General features: G+C 40.5%; 1 protein-coding gene across 2 annotated transcripts in view; it reads right to left on the reverse strand.

Moving 5' to 3' along the window:
* Positions 1 to 4,149: 4,149 nt before the first annotated feature.
* plxnb2a.1 (plexin b2a, tandem duplicate 1) overlaps positions 4,150 to 12,626 on the reverse strand; it is a 173,719-nt gene continuing 165,242 nt past the window's right edge. For both annotated transcript variants that reach the window (XM_040140381.1, XM_040140391.1), the window contains 7 exons: positions 12,402 to 12,553; positions 10,772 to 10,932; positions 9,326 to 9,473; positions 8,074 to 8,138; positions 7,445 to 7,520; positions 6,228 to 6,302; positions 4,150 to 4,806 (listed from right to left, as the gene is read on the reverse strand). In XM_040140381.1, coding sequence (XP_039996315.1) covers positions 4,702 to 4,806; positions 6,228 to 6,302; positions 7,445 to 7,520; positions 8,074 to 8,138; positions 9,326 to 9,473; positions 10,772 to 10,932; positions 12,402 to 12,553 — 782 coding nt within the window. In that variant the 3' untranslated portion in view covers positions 4,150 to 4,701. The remainder of the gene's footprint in view (positions 4,807 to 6,227; positions 6,303 to 7,444; positions 7,521 to 8,073; positions 8,139 to 9,325; positions 9,474 to 10,771; positions 10,933 to 12,401; positions 12,554 to 12,626) is intronic.

Below are 12,626 nucleotides of genomic sequence, written 5' to 3' on the forward strand. Positions count from 1 at the left end.
GTTGCTAGGGAGCATATATAGCGCTGACCACTGCAGCATTACAAACTAGCATAAATTCCAAAAATGACTGATTTAGAGACGCAAAAGATATGAAAATGAAGGTATTTTTTTTATTTACGTGTCCATACATGGAGAAATAGGTGTTTCAGAGTTAATAGTGTTCAAGCAGGACATATCCCGATTATGCTAACCTAATGGTTTGTTATTACTCTTTTTGCTACTCACATAACATTTTGTAATTTGAGATATGTTTAACATCACTATATCATTATTATACAGCATCTATCAAGTCTCAGGTCAGATATTCACTCTTTACTCTACACAGCTCATACATTAGCAAGCTAACGTAAATTTTGTCAGCTGGTTCAGTTAGCTACGCAACCGTTACACCTGGCTTTATGAGTGTAAACATTTAGTAATAACAAATCTCCACAAAAGTAGTTTGTGTAGTGTAGAGCTGCAACGATTAGTCGATTAATTGATTAGCCGAACGACAGAAATTAATCGGCAACTATTAGGTTAGCTTTTCAGGCAAAACTGATATTTGGGTTTTTGGACTGAACGTCAAATGAAACAAACAATCTGATTGACTTGTGGTACATTATACCAGGCCTTTTTCACTATTTTCTGACATTTCCTTGGCGAAATAATTGATTAATTTAGAAAATAATTGGCAGATCAACCAATAATAAAAATAATTGCTAGTTGTAAATTTAGTTATGTGTAAAACTCCTTAATAAACACTTTGTGTTAGAATCAAGCTGAGTTTGAACTTACTAACAGCCGGTGCAACCGGCTCCCGCCCTCCCTTCAGAACAATACATTTTTCCTGCACTTTATTTGCAGGAGAGTCATGCATGCCTGACACTGGAGTGAAATTTACCGCATGGTTTATGACAAGTTAAGAAATTTAAATCCGTTTTGTTTGGATTTTCAAAAAAATAGTCGGAGTTTTGGGAATTACGTTCCGGAACAAAATGGTTGATCATAGTGATGGTATGACAGCCTATCTTTGTATTTGTACAAGCTTTAAAAACATTTTACAATACCAACTCTGCTCTCTCTAAAATACGTACATACAGCTCCTGTTTTACATTGTGGTCTTCCACTTAAGAACCACAAACATGCAGTAAACCAACTGTATGTGCTTCTAGACCAATTTTTGGGCTTGTCCTTCAAATCTTCTTTCAGTTCTACTCTTTAAGGCACTCGCTGGTTGAAAAAAATAAGGCAGAAAGAAGCTAGTGTTGAAGAGGAATAGAGATAAGAGACCTGTTTAAGAGAAATTGTTCAAATATTGTTCTCAGAATGGATCTGATGTCTCAAATTTTAAAGTAAATAAACTATATTTGTAGCGTGAGTAGAGATTTCGCTCTCGGGTCAGCAACACAATGTGAAACATTTTTTCAAAAGGATGTAAAGATCTAAACATCAAAAAACTAATGTGACAGTTTGCTTTGAGGAGCTGCTGAAACTTTGTGAAAAGTCTTATGATATCTGAAGATCAGAACGGCACTGAAGAGAACCTTCAAAGAGTTTCACATTTCCACAGTTTTTATAAGAGTACCACCAGATTATTTAACACACAATTGTTCGTTCGCCTCACGTCTGGCTACACTCATTAAACATACAACTCAAATGGCAAATAGTTTCTTGAAGTTATTTGGCACCAAAGTAGCTTTCACAAACAAACTTCTGAGCGAGAAGTGCCCAGAACAAAGCTTATGAGAAGTAAAAAAAACCAAAACATGCAATAATGTGTTTATTTCAGTCTTTGTGTCGAGAGGTCGTGTGGTGCCAAATTCTGGGCATAAACTTGCAGTGTGTCCATCCACAGTTTAAGGAATTTGAGACATGAGTACAGAGATACAGCACCAACCTTAAGGTCGTATTGCATCAGAATTTAAAGATGCAGTTTGTAAGATTTGAAAGCTCAGAGGAATCGATAAATCCAGATTCCACTGAAAAAACCCCAAACAAAAAAAACAAAGCACTTCTGCAAAAATCCTTCTTTCCAAGGCGTCATGGGGTTCATCATCCAACTTACAAACTGCATATTTTATCTTTGATATTAACTCAAAGCACTACATAAAGCACGTCGTCTGGGCTCAGAAGGCAAACAATAATTCAGATATATGATGATTCTATGGTGACGATGATTAATATGTAGCATAGGAGAAGATAAATGAGTTCATTAACACCTCAGCGTTGTAATGGCACTTAAACCCAAAGACTGCTGCAGATCTTTTATCAACTTGGTCTACAATTGACTCATTTACAGAGTGGTTGGTAATATAAATGATATTACGGTTTATGTATTAAAAACGTAGTTTTTTTTACTCTCATAATTCTCTGATTAACAGTTGAAAAGCATATTTTTCCTCTGCCTAAAAAAGACTCAACAAAACAAGGGGATTCTTTGTGACAGGGTTTGTGCAGGTTTCACCAAGCCAGAAACAAAACTTAAGCAGCCTGTTTCTGATGAAACAAACCTCCTGAACATTATGCAACGTTTAATGGACAGAATAAGGAATAATCATCAGGAGGCACATGCATGTCCACAGGGTCTTTGCAGGTGCCGGGAAACAATTATTTGCACGAAAAAATGATAAACAATTTTTTTTTGGTCATGTCTATGTAGAATGCACTAGAGCAGTGTGCAGGTATTTTTTGTAGGACTATATGGAAGACTTAAAATACAGAAATAAAACAAACTAAATAAACAAAGTGAAATACAATAAACATAATATTATGTATTTCCTTTTTATGTATGCAATTACTGTCATAATTCAATTTAAAAGCGTGAAAAAGAACAATGATTTAGCTTTTTGTCTTCAATACCTGAATGAATTTTTGTCATTGTGACACGAATTTCCACGGCACATTAAAATATTGTATTTCACTTTTTTTTTTTAGTTTGTTTGATTTGGTTTTATGCATTTTAAATCTCCCATCGGACAAGGAGGAGGACAATTAATTGATTGGAGACATTCTGATTTTTGGCTGCGTGTTTTAAATGTATGCACTGACTGCATTACCCTGGTAAATATATCAAGTAAACTGAAGTCAAACTCTGTCCAGTAAAACTGACCGAACGTTTTAGTCATCCTGCAGCTCTAAGAACGAATAGGGCCGTATAATAACCGGATTGAATACATTTAAGACTTTACCAGCTTAATTTTAGATTATTTGAACCTTTTTTAAGGATCATGTATACGCTGTCTTTATAAGACACTTAATTCATTTCCTCTTATAGTGTGCAGATAAACAGAAAAACTGAAAAAAAAATGCAGCAATATCTGTGAAGGGGGTATTACAAAAGAAATACAGAGTACAAAAAAAAAACAAAAAACAAATCTCACTTAAAGTGTTTGGCTGTTTAGACCACATGATTAAGCAGTCAGGATTTTTCGCAGAGACTAAAAACAAGCTGGTCCTCACTTAGCACGTCCTAACGCAAGAACGTTACATCGCGGACCGCCCTGATTAACACTCAACAAAAGCAAAAACGAAGTGGCACTGTATCAGTCCATTGAAATATAAAATTTCATGCTGTATATGTAAATGCAAAGCCTTTGCTTAAAGCCGGCACACAAATAATAATATCGAACTAAACAGCATGAAATTATTTAAGCTGTGATTCGAGTCAACAGCACAGTGTCAGCAGCATAGAAACACATACTGCAGCTAATCTGATATGATTTGGCAATGATACAAGAAAAGACTATGTTGTGGTTTTATTTTTGGGTTTAACTTAACTCCTCGTACCCTGATTTCACTCTCCTCAGTTGTGCATCCGAGACCAAACGAAGACCCCTAATTTTGGCCAGTGGTATGTACCGTAGTGGATTTTCATTGGTCAATTATTTTTATTTGAGCTCGCTTGAAAGTAAAAGTTCATCACAGCATTTTCACGCTTTAGGATGAAAACTCTTCTCTGTTGCTGACGGGAGATCAGATTTCCCGGGTTACCATTTTTATGGAGACAGAAAAACTGACCTCAGATCAGCAGTTAGAGGCAGGTTCAACTCAAGTCTACAGTTTATAGAAGGAAAAAGTGGTCACAAAGCGTCCTGAAGCTGTGGAATTCCAATCCCAACTTCCGAAAGGTTTAAGTGGCAAAAAGTAAACATTTGGTGATGTTTCTTTACTTCAATGGTCCAAAATCTTCAATCTTCATTCCTTGCGTAGCACTTTTTTTCTTCAGTTGTTTGCTAAAAATAAGATTTGTGGTGTAGAGAAGCCGAACACAGAAACATTATCCACCTAGGTCAGAGGATTACACAAACCAAATGCCCTAGCTACCATTATAAAAATAACCCTTTGATTTTACAGAGCTCCCATCTGCAGCCATGTTACGGTCGCCATTTCACATCCCTCCTTGCCAAGTGGAAGTGTGCCACACAACTGCAGTAGAGCTATTCGGTTTCCGCCAGTCTGAGCGTATTTTAACCATTCGTTTGTCCAAACTCTCCACTCCTCACCGCTCCCGGAGTCCCATAGCTCTTCCCATTCGGTACTTACATGGTCAACAGTTTCCTGTGGCTCCACTAGGCCCTCCCACTTCAGTTCCTTACATGTTCAAACATTCAGTAGAGTCTGCAAGCTCGTCCTCTTTTGAGTCCTTAAATGGAAAACAACGTCCTGCGTTTTAGTAGCTGTTAGCTCCTCACCCTGACCCCCTCTCCATGAGGTCAGAGGTCAAAGGTCAGTGACCTTGTTCTCCAGGGCGGCAGCAATCTGTTGGAGACGGAGGGTGAGCTGTTTATTCTGGGCCGCTGGGTCCTCGTCCAGCGACTGGATGATCTGAAGGGGACGATAACACAAACTTTATAATCCATCTTTTTTTTTTTTCTTTTTTTTGCTGAAGTTTGACCAGCAAGAAGAAATAGTAATCGGAGCTTTTACTTATGTAAAAGTACCACAGTTCAGAAATACTCTTTTACAAGTAAAAGCCATGCATTCAAAATTTTACTTGAGAAAAAGGACAAAAGTATTCGTATCAAAATATACTTAAAGTACCATAAGTAAAAGTAGTCATTCTGCAGAATGACCCATTTCTGTATAATGTATATAACTGGATTATAATTACTGATGCATTAATGTGTACATCACTTTCATGTTGGAGCTGGTGAAGGTGAGGCTACTTTTAATGTGTTTTTCTATACTACCGTGTAGGTTGTGAAGATCAATAAAGCCTCATTGCATCATAACTTATTTGTGGATAAAATTTTATATTCATCTCAAGGTAACTAGTAACTAAAATACTCAAACAACTGGAGTGGAGTAAAAAGTACAATATTTATCTCGGAAATGTGGTGAAGTAGAACTATAAATCAGCAATAAATGGAAATACTCAAATAAGGTACAAGCATCCTCAAATTTTACTGTTAAAAGTGAAAAATCCTCTGAATAACTACACCCAGGCTGAAAATCTTGCTCAGGTTGCAATCTAGTGGTTGCTGCATGCTTTGTCTTGTCCTGTGAGGCACAGCACTTTACCATGCAACGCCATGCGATGCCGCATCGCAGGCGGGCGGAAACACATCCCAAAAAGTGAAACAAATCCCACCCGAACACGTCCGACTGTGTTCGGTGGAGTCAAAGGCGCAACAGCTTTCACAACAATTCTTTCCCGCCATGGACGATTTCTTATGGCGTTGCTGTTTAAAGGATAATTATGGCTTATTACAGCTTGGGTCTTATTATCGTAATTCAGGCAAGAAAACCGAGCAGGCGGACTGCTTGTGCGGCCTGTTGGACTTTGTGTAGTGATGTTGCCACGTTACAAGCAACAATGGTCAAAACTATGAAAATAAGAACCAAATGTAATAAACTGGATGCTGAAACACTCCCAAAAAAAAAAAAGAGTCATACATTTATTTTCACTTTTAGGAATCTTTTAGATTAAGTTAAGATCTTCCCTCAGACAGTCAGCACTGTGTCCGTTTTACAATATGTAGAACATTTAATCATATTGGAAAGTGATGGTGCTGAATAGGTAATACTGTAATATACAAAAGAAAAAAAAAACACCAATATAACAGCAAAAATAAAATTGCATTTTTATGCAAACAGCTGCAATGTCATTATGAGAGAAAGAAAGTAAATGGCCAACACAAAAATCAATCTACAACAATCCTGCATTTAGTTTTCCTCCTGTAACTCAGCCATTCTTCCTCAGAAACAGAAGCAAAAAAGTTTTGAAAGTGAAAGACATTTCTCACCACATCATAGTACTTGCTGGCATACTGGTACAGTTGATGTAAGGCCACCTGGGTGTTCAGCTTGTCTGTGTGTTGCTGCAAAGAGGAAACGAAGGTTCCATATTAAAACAGTCGAAATCCTCGGAAGTAGACACTGGTGGTGTTGCCGTTTAAATGTAAAGCAGATTTTACAGAAATGAGGTTAATACGGACGCAAAAGTTCCAAAACTCTTCTCCGAGGAATGAACTTACTTTTTCAAGACACCTGGCTCTTGTTCATACGGTGGTTACATGCACTGTAAGTTGCACTGGACAAAAAGTGTCTGGCAATTGAATGCAGTGTAAAAGTGATGAGAATGAGATCAATTGTAATGAGACGGTGGGACTATGTTGCAGTCGTAAAAAGCAAATTCGTCTGAAGGTTGAAGTCTGTACTGGTTGTACTGGGTTTGTTTTGAGGGTAGAGCTGCAAAACAATCGTAAAATGAATTTTTCTTTTTTTCCTTTTTTTTTTTTTTTTTTTTTTACAATTTTTCTGACATTTTATAGGCAAAACGATTAATCAAGGAAGTGGCAGTCATACACTTGGTGGTGGTTCTAGTGCAATAATGGCCAAACTCTACTGTACATTCACAAAAGACTCGTATATGATTATAATTACAATTCAGCATTGGTTTTATCAGAACTCCCACTATATTGTAAGTTAACATTGATATGCTTAGAAAGGCTTATATGTTTTGTAACTATGTTATTAGAAAACCTTGCACACGCAGACTGTCGATGACCACCAGGTGTGTGACGTATATATGAAAGGCTGTATCTGACAGTTGTATTGAACTTGCAATGTAATGGAGTCATTGGAGCTTAGTGTGCGGTCACCACTGCCACGATTAACACCTAGTCTATGGAGCCCATCCATTCACACCAGACAAGTTTGAATGATTCCATCGTTTTCAGCTCAAAATTCCATCCAACCACCCATCCACCCATCCACCCACCCATCCACCCACCCACCCACCCATCCATCCATCTCCATCCATCCATCCATCCATCCATCCATCCCGTGGAGAGACAAACTGATAATGTCGTTTTTTTAAATGCTGATCGTAGCACAGTTACCAGGCACATGTACTCCAGTAATGTCTCCACTGCATTAACAATGGCACTTTCAACGTTAAAAATTACAACACTCGCACACACACACACACACACACACAGACACAGAAGGTGGCTCTTACCCTGGACACCTCAGCAAGGTGTGTATTCATGTCCTGGTCACTGACTGGAACCATCTGTCTGATGCCCTTGTAGTAACTGGGGAGACGCACAAACAGTCAAAACACCTGATCCAGTCACTCACAGTATCCGTTTACATCAAGTGATCAAGCGGCGATGAGACTTAATGAGATCAAAAACTTAACAACGTGCTGCTGTATTTTCTGTTTCTGTGGAAGACTGAAGATTTCTGTCAATGGAAATCGTCGCTTTCTGACAGTAAATCATTAGAAGATGATTCACTAACCCACATAAACCTTTTATAAATGGTGCTGGTTGTACCCAAATCTTGTACGGAGACTTTAGAGCAGCATCAAATCACATTAGACAGTTTCAGTGGCTAATTAATCTGAGATCAGTCGCCATTATACGACCGCTGGTCAGTGAGGCATTAAATACCTCAGAGAACATCCCGGATCAGCAGGAACACGGTAGATATTTTTAAACCGTCTGGTAATTTTTTAACTCGTATTTTCATTCACGTAAATTCACAAAATATCCTCCTGACACTATGAAATGTATAATAAAAAAAACAAAAACATTCAGTCTGTACTGTACTTTATATGCTGTATATTTAGCGTAATACACTCACTCGTCCACCATCTTCTTGTATGTGGAAATCTCTTTTGCATAAAGCAGCTTGTTGCTGGGAGACTCCTACAGTCAGAGGGAGAGAAAAAAAAAAAAAAACTGATTAAAGATCTTTGGTCATTTTTATGGCTTCAGAGAATCATTTTAATCACCAAAACTTTGTTCTATGTGGAAGATGTGAAGATGGCTAAGAGAGAAAAGCCTCTCTCGGATGCTCCTGCGCTTAATTATAATCAAGTCTGTGATGTTCAAACAGTCCGGGGGTTTATTTTTGTGATTACGGGCTGTAATTAACTCATGCGCAGCCGATTTGCCGGAGTGGTGCGAGCCCAAATGCCACAGCGGATCAGCAGGATAGTGGCGAAGATTAAAAGATGTATCTGGTTTGAAGGGCTGACCATGAACCACAACACCCCCCCCGAGAGCCTCCAGTCTGGGACCTTCGTTGCCTGTCGTCCCCGCCTCTCTCTTTCCTATCACTTCCTGTTTACTCTCCACCAAAAATACCTCAAAAACTGAGAGAGATGTGAAAGTTTTTTCTACATTAATTATGTTAAGTTGTTTTCAGTATCGCAGTGATCCAGCGATGGTTGTCTCTACATCCACGGGTTCACTGCAAACAGGAGCTGATAAAAGCTAATTTGGCAGCTTTTTAATCGTGTTCATTAAAAGAAACAAGATAAACAAAGAGTAAAAATGGGACTCGAAAGAGGAAAACCAGTACCTACATGCAGCTGACACTGCAACAGCACATCTGATGATGTTTTACGGTGTTTTGCTCTCCACTAAATATGTTGGTGTTAGCGTGTTTCCATCTGTCGGTCTAGCGAAAGCATTTTTCCACTTGATCCGTTTTTACCCAAAAGTCAAACTTCACACTGAGCTGACAAAAGTGGAAGGACCAGCAGCTCTTCCCGTGCTAAGAACTCAGAGATAAAATAAAGGTGCTCGGCTCGGGACAGGATTTAAATGATGGGAGGACCATCGAGTTCCCAGAAAAACAGTGGCTGATTGTGGCTGTAATTATTACCGCGGGTGGGAGTGAAAACTGCCCACGTAGGCACTTCACATGGGATTAAAATCACTGACCAGCGCAGGTGGTGTTAAAATTACCCCGCCTCCTCTAGAGACATAAATCCAGTCTGAATGGAGCTTCAGACTCAAAGAGCGTAAAGTTTCCAGACTCCTAAACAGTGTGTGTGTGCGTGTGTGTGTGTGCGTGAGTGTGCGAGCTTTTGTCTGTGCGGACTGACTCTGCTGAGTTTGTGCTCCGTCTTGGTGCAGGCGTCCATGAAGGTCTGAGAGATGACGTGCAGCGACGCGTCCACCACCTCCGTCACGTGGACGTCGAAGATGAAGTGGGGGTTCCTCAGGATGTTCACCCAAAACCGCATGGGCAGGCTGAGGACACAGAGAGACTCCAGTCAGGGCTTTTTAACACCTCGTTAGAATATCTGGAACTGGACGTCACATCACGTTTTCTCTTAAAAGAGGCGAAAACAGTGAAGTATTTTGGTCAGTTTCAGGATTTAAAGGAGCCCGCTGACACGCTGTTTCCCTTCCCTATCCCCTTCCCTCCGTCCTTTCATCTCCTCCTCCTCTCTTCCTTCAAGCTACCTCCACAGACCGTAACCCTCGTCAATAATTCACCGCAGCCGATGAATATTTCATCGACCAACTTGTTTGTGTGTCTCTCTGATGACTGACAGGCTGAGCTGAGGGCCAGTCTGAGTTTTCTTTATCTCTCTATCTGTCTCCATTTCCTCTCTTCTTCCTCTTCTTCCTCTCCATCGTCTCTGCTATGTCGTAATTCATCCGTCCTGATAACAGCCTGCCAATTAAACCGGGCTTTCATGTGGTGGCCTGCCCGGTTTAGCAGTGATGAGGACATAATTACACTCTAGTTCAGCTGACGAGGTATAACACACAGACACACACACACACACACACACGCAGACACACACACTGCCTCTCAAGCTGCGTCTGTAATTATTTCTCTTAGCAACTTTTCTTTGCAGGTCGTATCTCCAGCTGAGATTCAGAGAAGCTTTGAAGAGAAGCTGGCAGACGTCGAATCAGTTAAAGAGTCACGCGTCGACCAGTCGGAGTCGTCTCCTGGCAGCATGATCCGCGCGAGGACGTGCGAGTGACGTCAAAGGGGAGTTTTTAGTCCCCTACTTATACCTGCCGCTGTTCACACGTTTCGCTCACTTACAGATGCTTTCTCGTCGTCCATGTTGGCGTCTTCTCGGCGTAAACGATATCGTCGATGTTGTGCAGTACAAGAAACGGCGACACAATTAGTCAATTAATCCTAGAGATGTAAAAAAAAAAAACCCCAATGTTCTCAGTCGTAATTCAACCAAGTCTTTGCCATGTCTTCAGCGCTCTGCGACAACCGTTGAAGTAACTGTCAAAGTTGATGTTGCAAAAAGTACTGAATTGAATTGATTGGTGCTCTTTGAAAAACATCAAGAAAAACAACACTCAACTGTGATTGCAGGGTAATAAAGACGCTTTTAAATTCTTTTGACTGTGTGGAAAAAAAAGAAAAAAAAAGTCAATGCGACAATGGAACACCAGCTGACAACGGGCCAGATGTTCAACCGGTCCGAAAGGCCTCGCTGAGGATAATTCTCGCAGCTGTGCCGTGGACAGCGCGGTACCTGGGAGTTTTTCTGTGCGTGTGCGCTCTCTACCTGTTGGTCTTCCAGATGTGCAGCGTCTCCTCGTCCACGTTGTCATGTCTCTGCGCCTGCTCGTCCAGGAAGTCAAAGAAGTATTTGACGGCAGGAGGGACGACGGAGCTCGAGCACAACACACTGCGGAAGAAATCATCCACAAACTGCTGCAAAGTGCCCTGTAACACACACACACACACACAATTATCAAAATTAACACAAGTTTTCCAAATCCAAGGAATTTTCTACATATGATGAAAAGACATGAGATCATGGAATCTAAAAACTGCAGATATATGAATGCTATGTCCTGGGTTTATATATTTCTGTCAATCTAGCATTTGACACTTTATTGTGAAACTGGTGACCCGGCTTTCCAAATTAAGAGTGGTCGAATTAAAAAAAGATGCGGATGATAACTGCGCCATCATTAATACACCAACGCCACTGGAAGTGTTTCCATTCATAGACACTTGGTACTTTATGAGAGACGAACACTGTATTTGCTCCTGTACCACAAAGAGCTCTGTGCCCCGCCGCCTTAACTTTGACTGATGTCCAGTGGCGTCCGACTACAGACGCTAACGTACATGAAATTGCCGTTTTACCCAGAAGAATGTGCAGAGGAGTTTGCAGCATGTTGCCCAGCGGCAACTGTGGTCTTAAAGCCCCCCCTGTGTGGCATTCAAAGGCCGTATACACACATCTCATCGATGGATTCTAACAGTAGGATGTAGATGTGAGCAGATCCGAGTGTTTATTAATGGATGTGTTAACAACTAAAACTCCTCCTGCAGACACTCACTAGCGGAGGCTGCTGTATGAGTGAAGAATAGTAGAATGAGGCTGTAATAATATAAAATATGTCTTCGTAGGAGAAGTTATAGTTGTTGACAAATGCTGTACATCCTACTACTATAATTAGAGAGCAGTTTGTGTGTGTGTGTGTGTGTGTGTGTGTGTAACTGCTCCATCTAGGAAGCAGCCAAGGGCACCGAATTTTGAAGGAAACCATTTCTTAATGAGGCCTTTGAAACGACACCGAGTTTGTCCGGTTCCGTCGTTCCGTTCTTTTTTTGCCCTCGTGCATATACTGCCTGATAAACGGTTCTTCCCTCGAGAGGCGAGTCGTCCTGTGCATTGATTCCAATAAAATTCACGTAGACAAGTAATTACAAACAAAAAGGTCAATCTCAGGCGCCGCTCGCCCATTTTTTTTTAATACTCTCTGTAGATATTGTTGAATGTCTAAATGCTGTTTCAATATAATATATACAATACTAAATCCTTTGTAGGTCTGGGTCTTTAACCATGATACTTGCTGAGTGCAGAGCAGAATGTGCCGAGTATCACAAAACGTCAAGTATCCAGACTTGGTTAAAGGTCTGGTGAGACGGTTAGTCTTGTTAAGAAGAACCAAAACATCTGGAAAACCACTAAGCTGGTTGTAAAGTAAAGCAACTGCGAACTAACTGGTGACTGCATGTCTGTTAAATAAATGAAAAACAGCATCAAATGGAAACACTCAAGTGAAGTACCTCAAAATTGTACTTAAGTACAGTGTTTGAGTAAATGTACTTAGTTACTTTACATGACTGAAGACCACAAACGTGTTTGATTCATCGTCAGTCAAACACCACGGCTGTACCTTGACAGAGAGCAGCCTGGTCAGGTAGATCTCAGTGATGGCTTTGGTCATCGCCTTGTCCTTCATGCTGCCTCTCTTTGACTTCACTTCATCGATTTCATCGGCCGGTCTCACCAGGTGGAAGGTGTTGTCGTCCTCCAGCAGGGCGTTTTCTGGAAGTGGGACGGAGAGAGAGACGGCGCTGCCGGCTTCAACGTGTAGACATACGCTAGGTGACTCTGTGCC

This window comes from Xiphias gladius, chromosome 2 (genome assembly GCF_016859285.1).
Source record: "Xiphias gladius isolate SHS-SW01 ecotype Sanya breed wild chromosome 2, ASM1685928v1, whole genome shotgun sequence".
NCBI lineage: Eukaryota > Metazoa > Chordata > Actinopteri > Istiophoriformes > Xiphiidae > Xiphias > Xiphias gladius.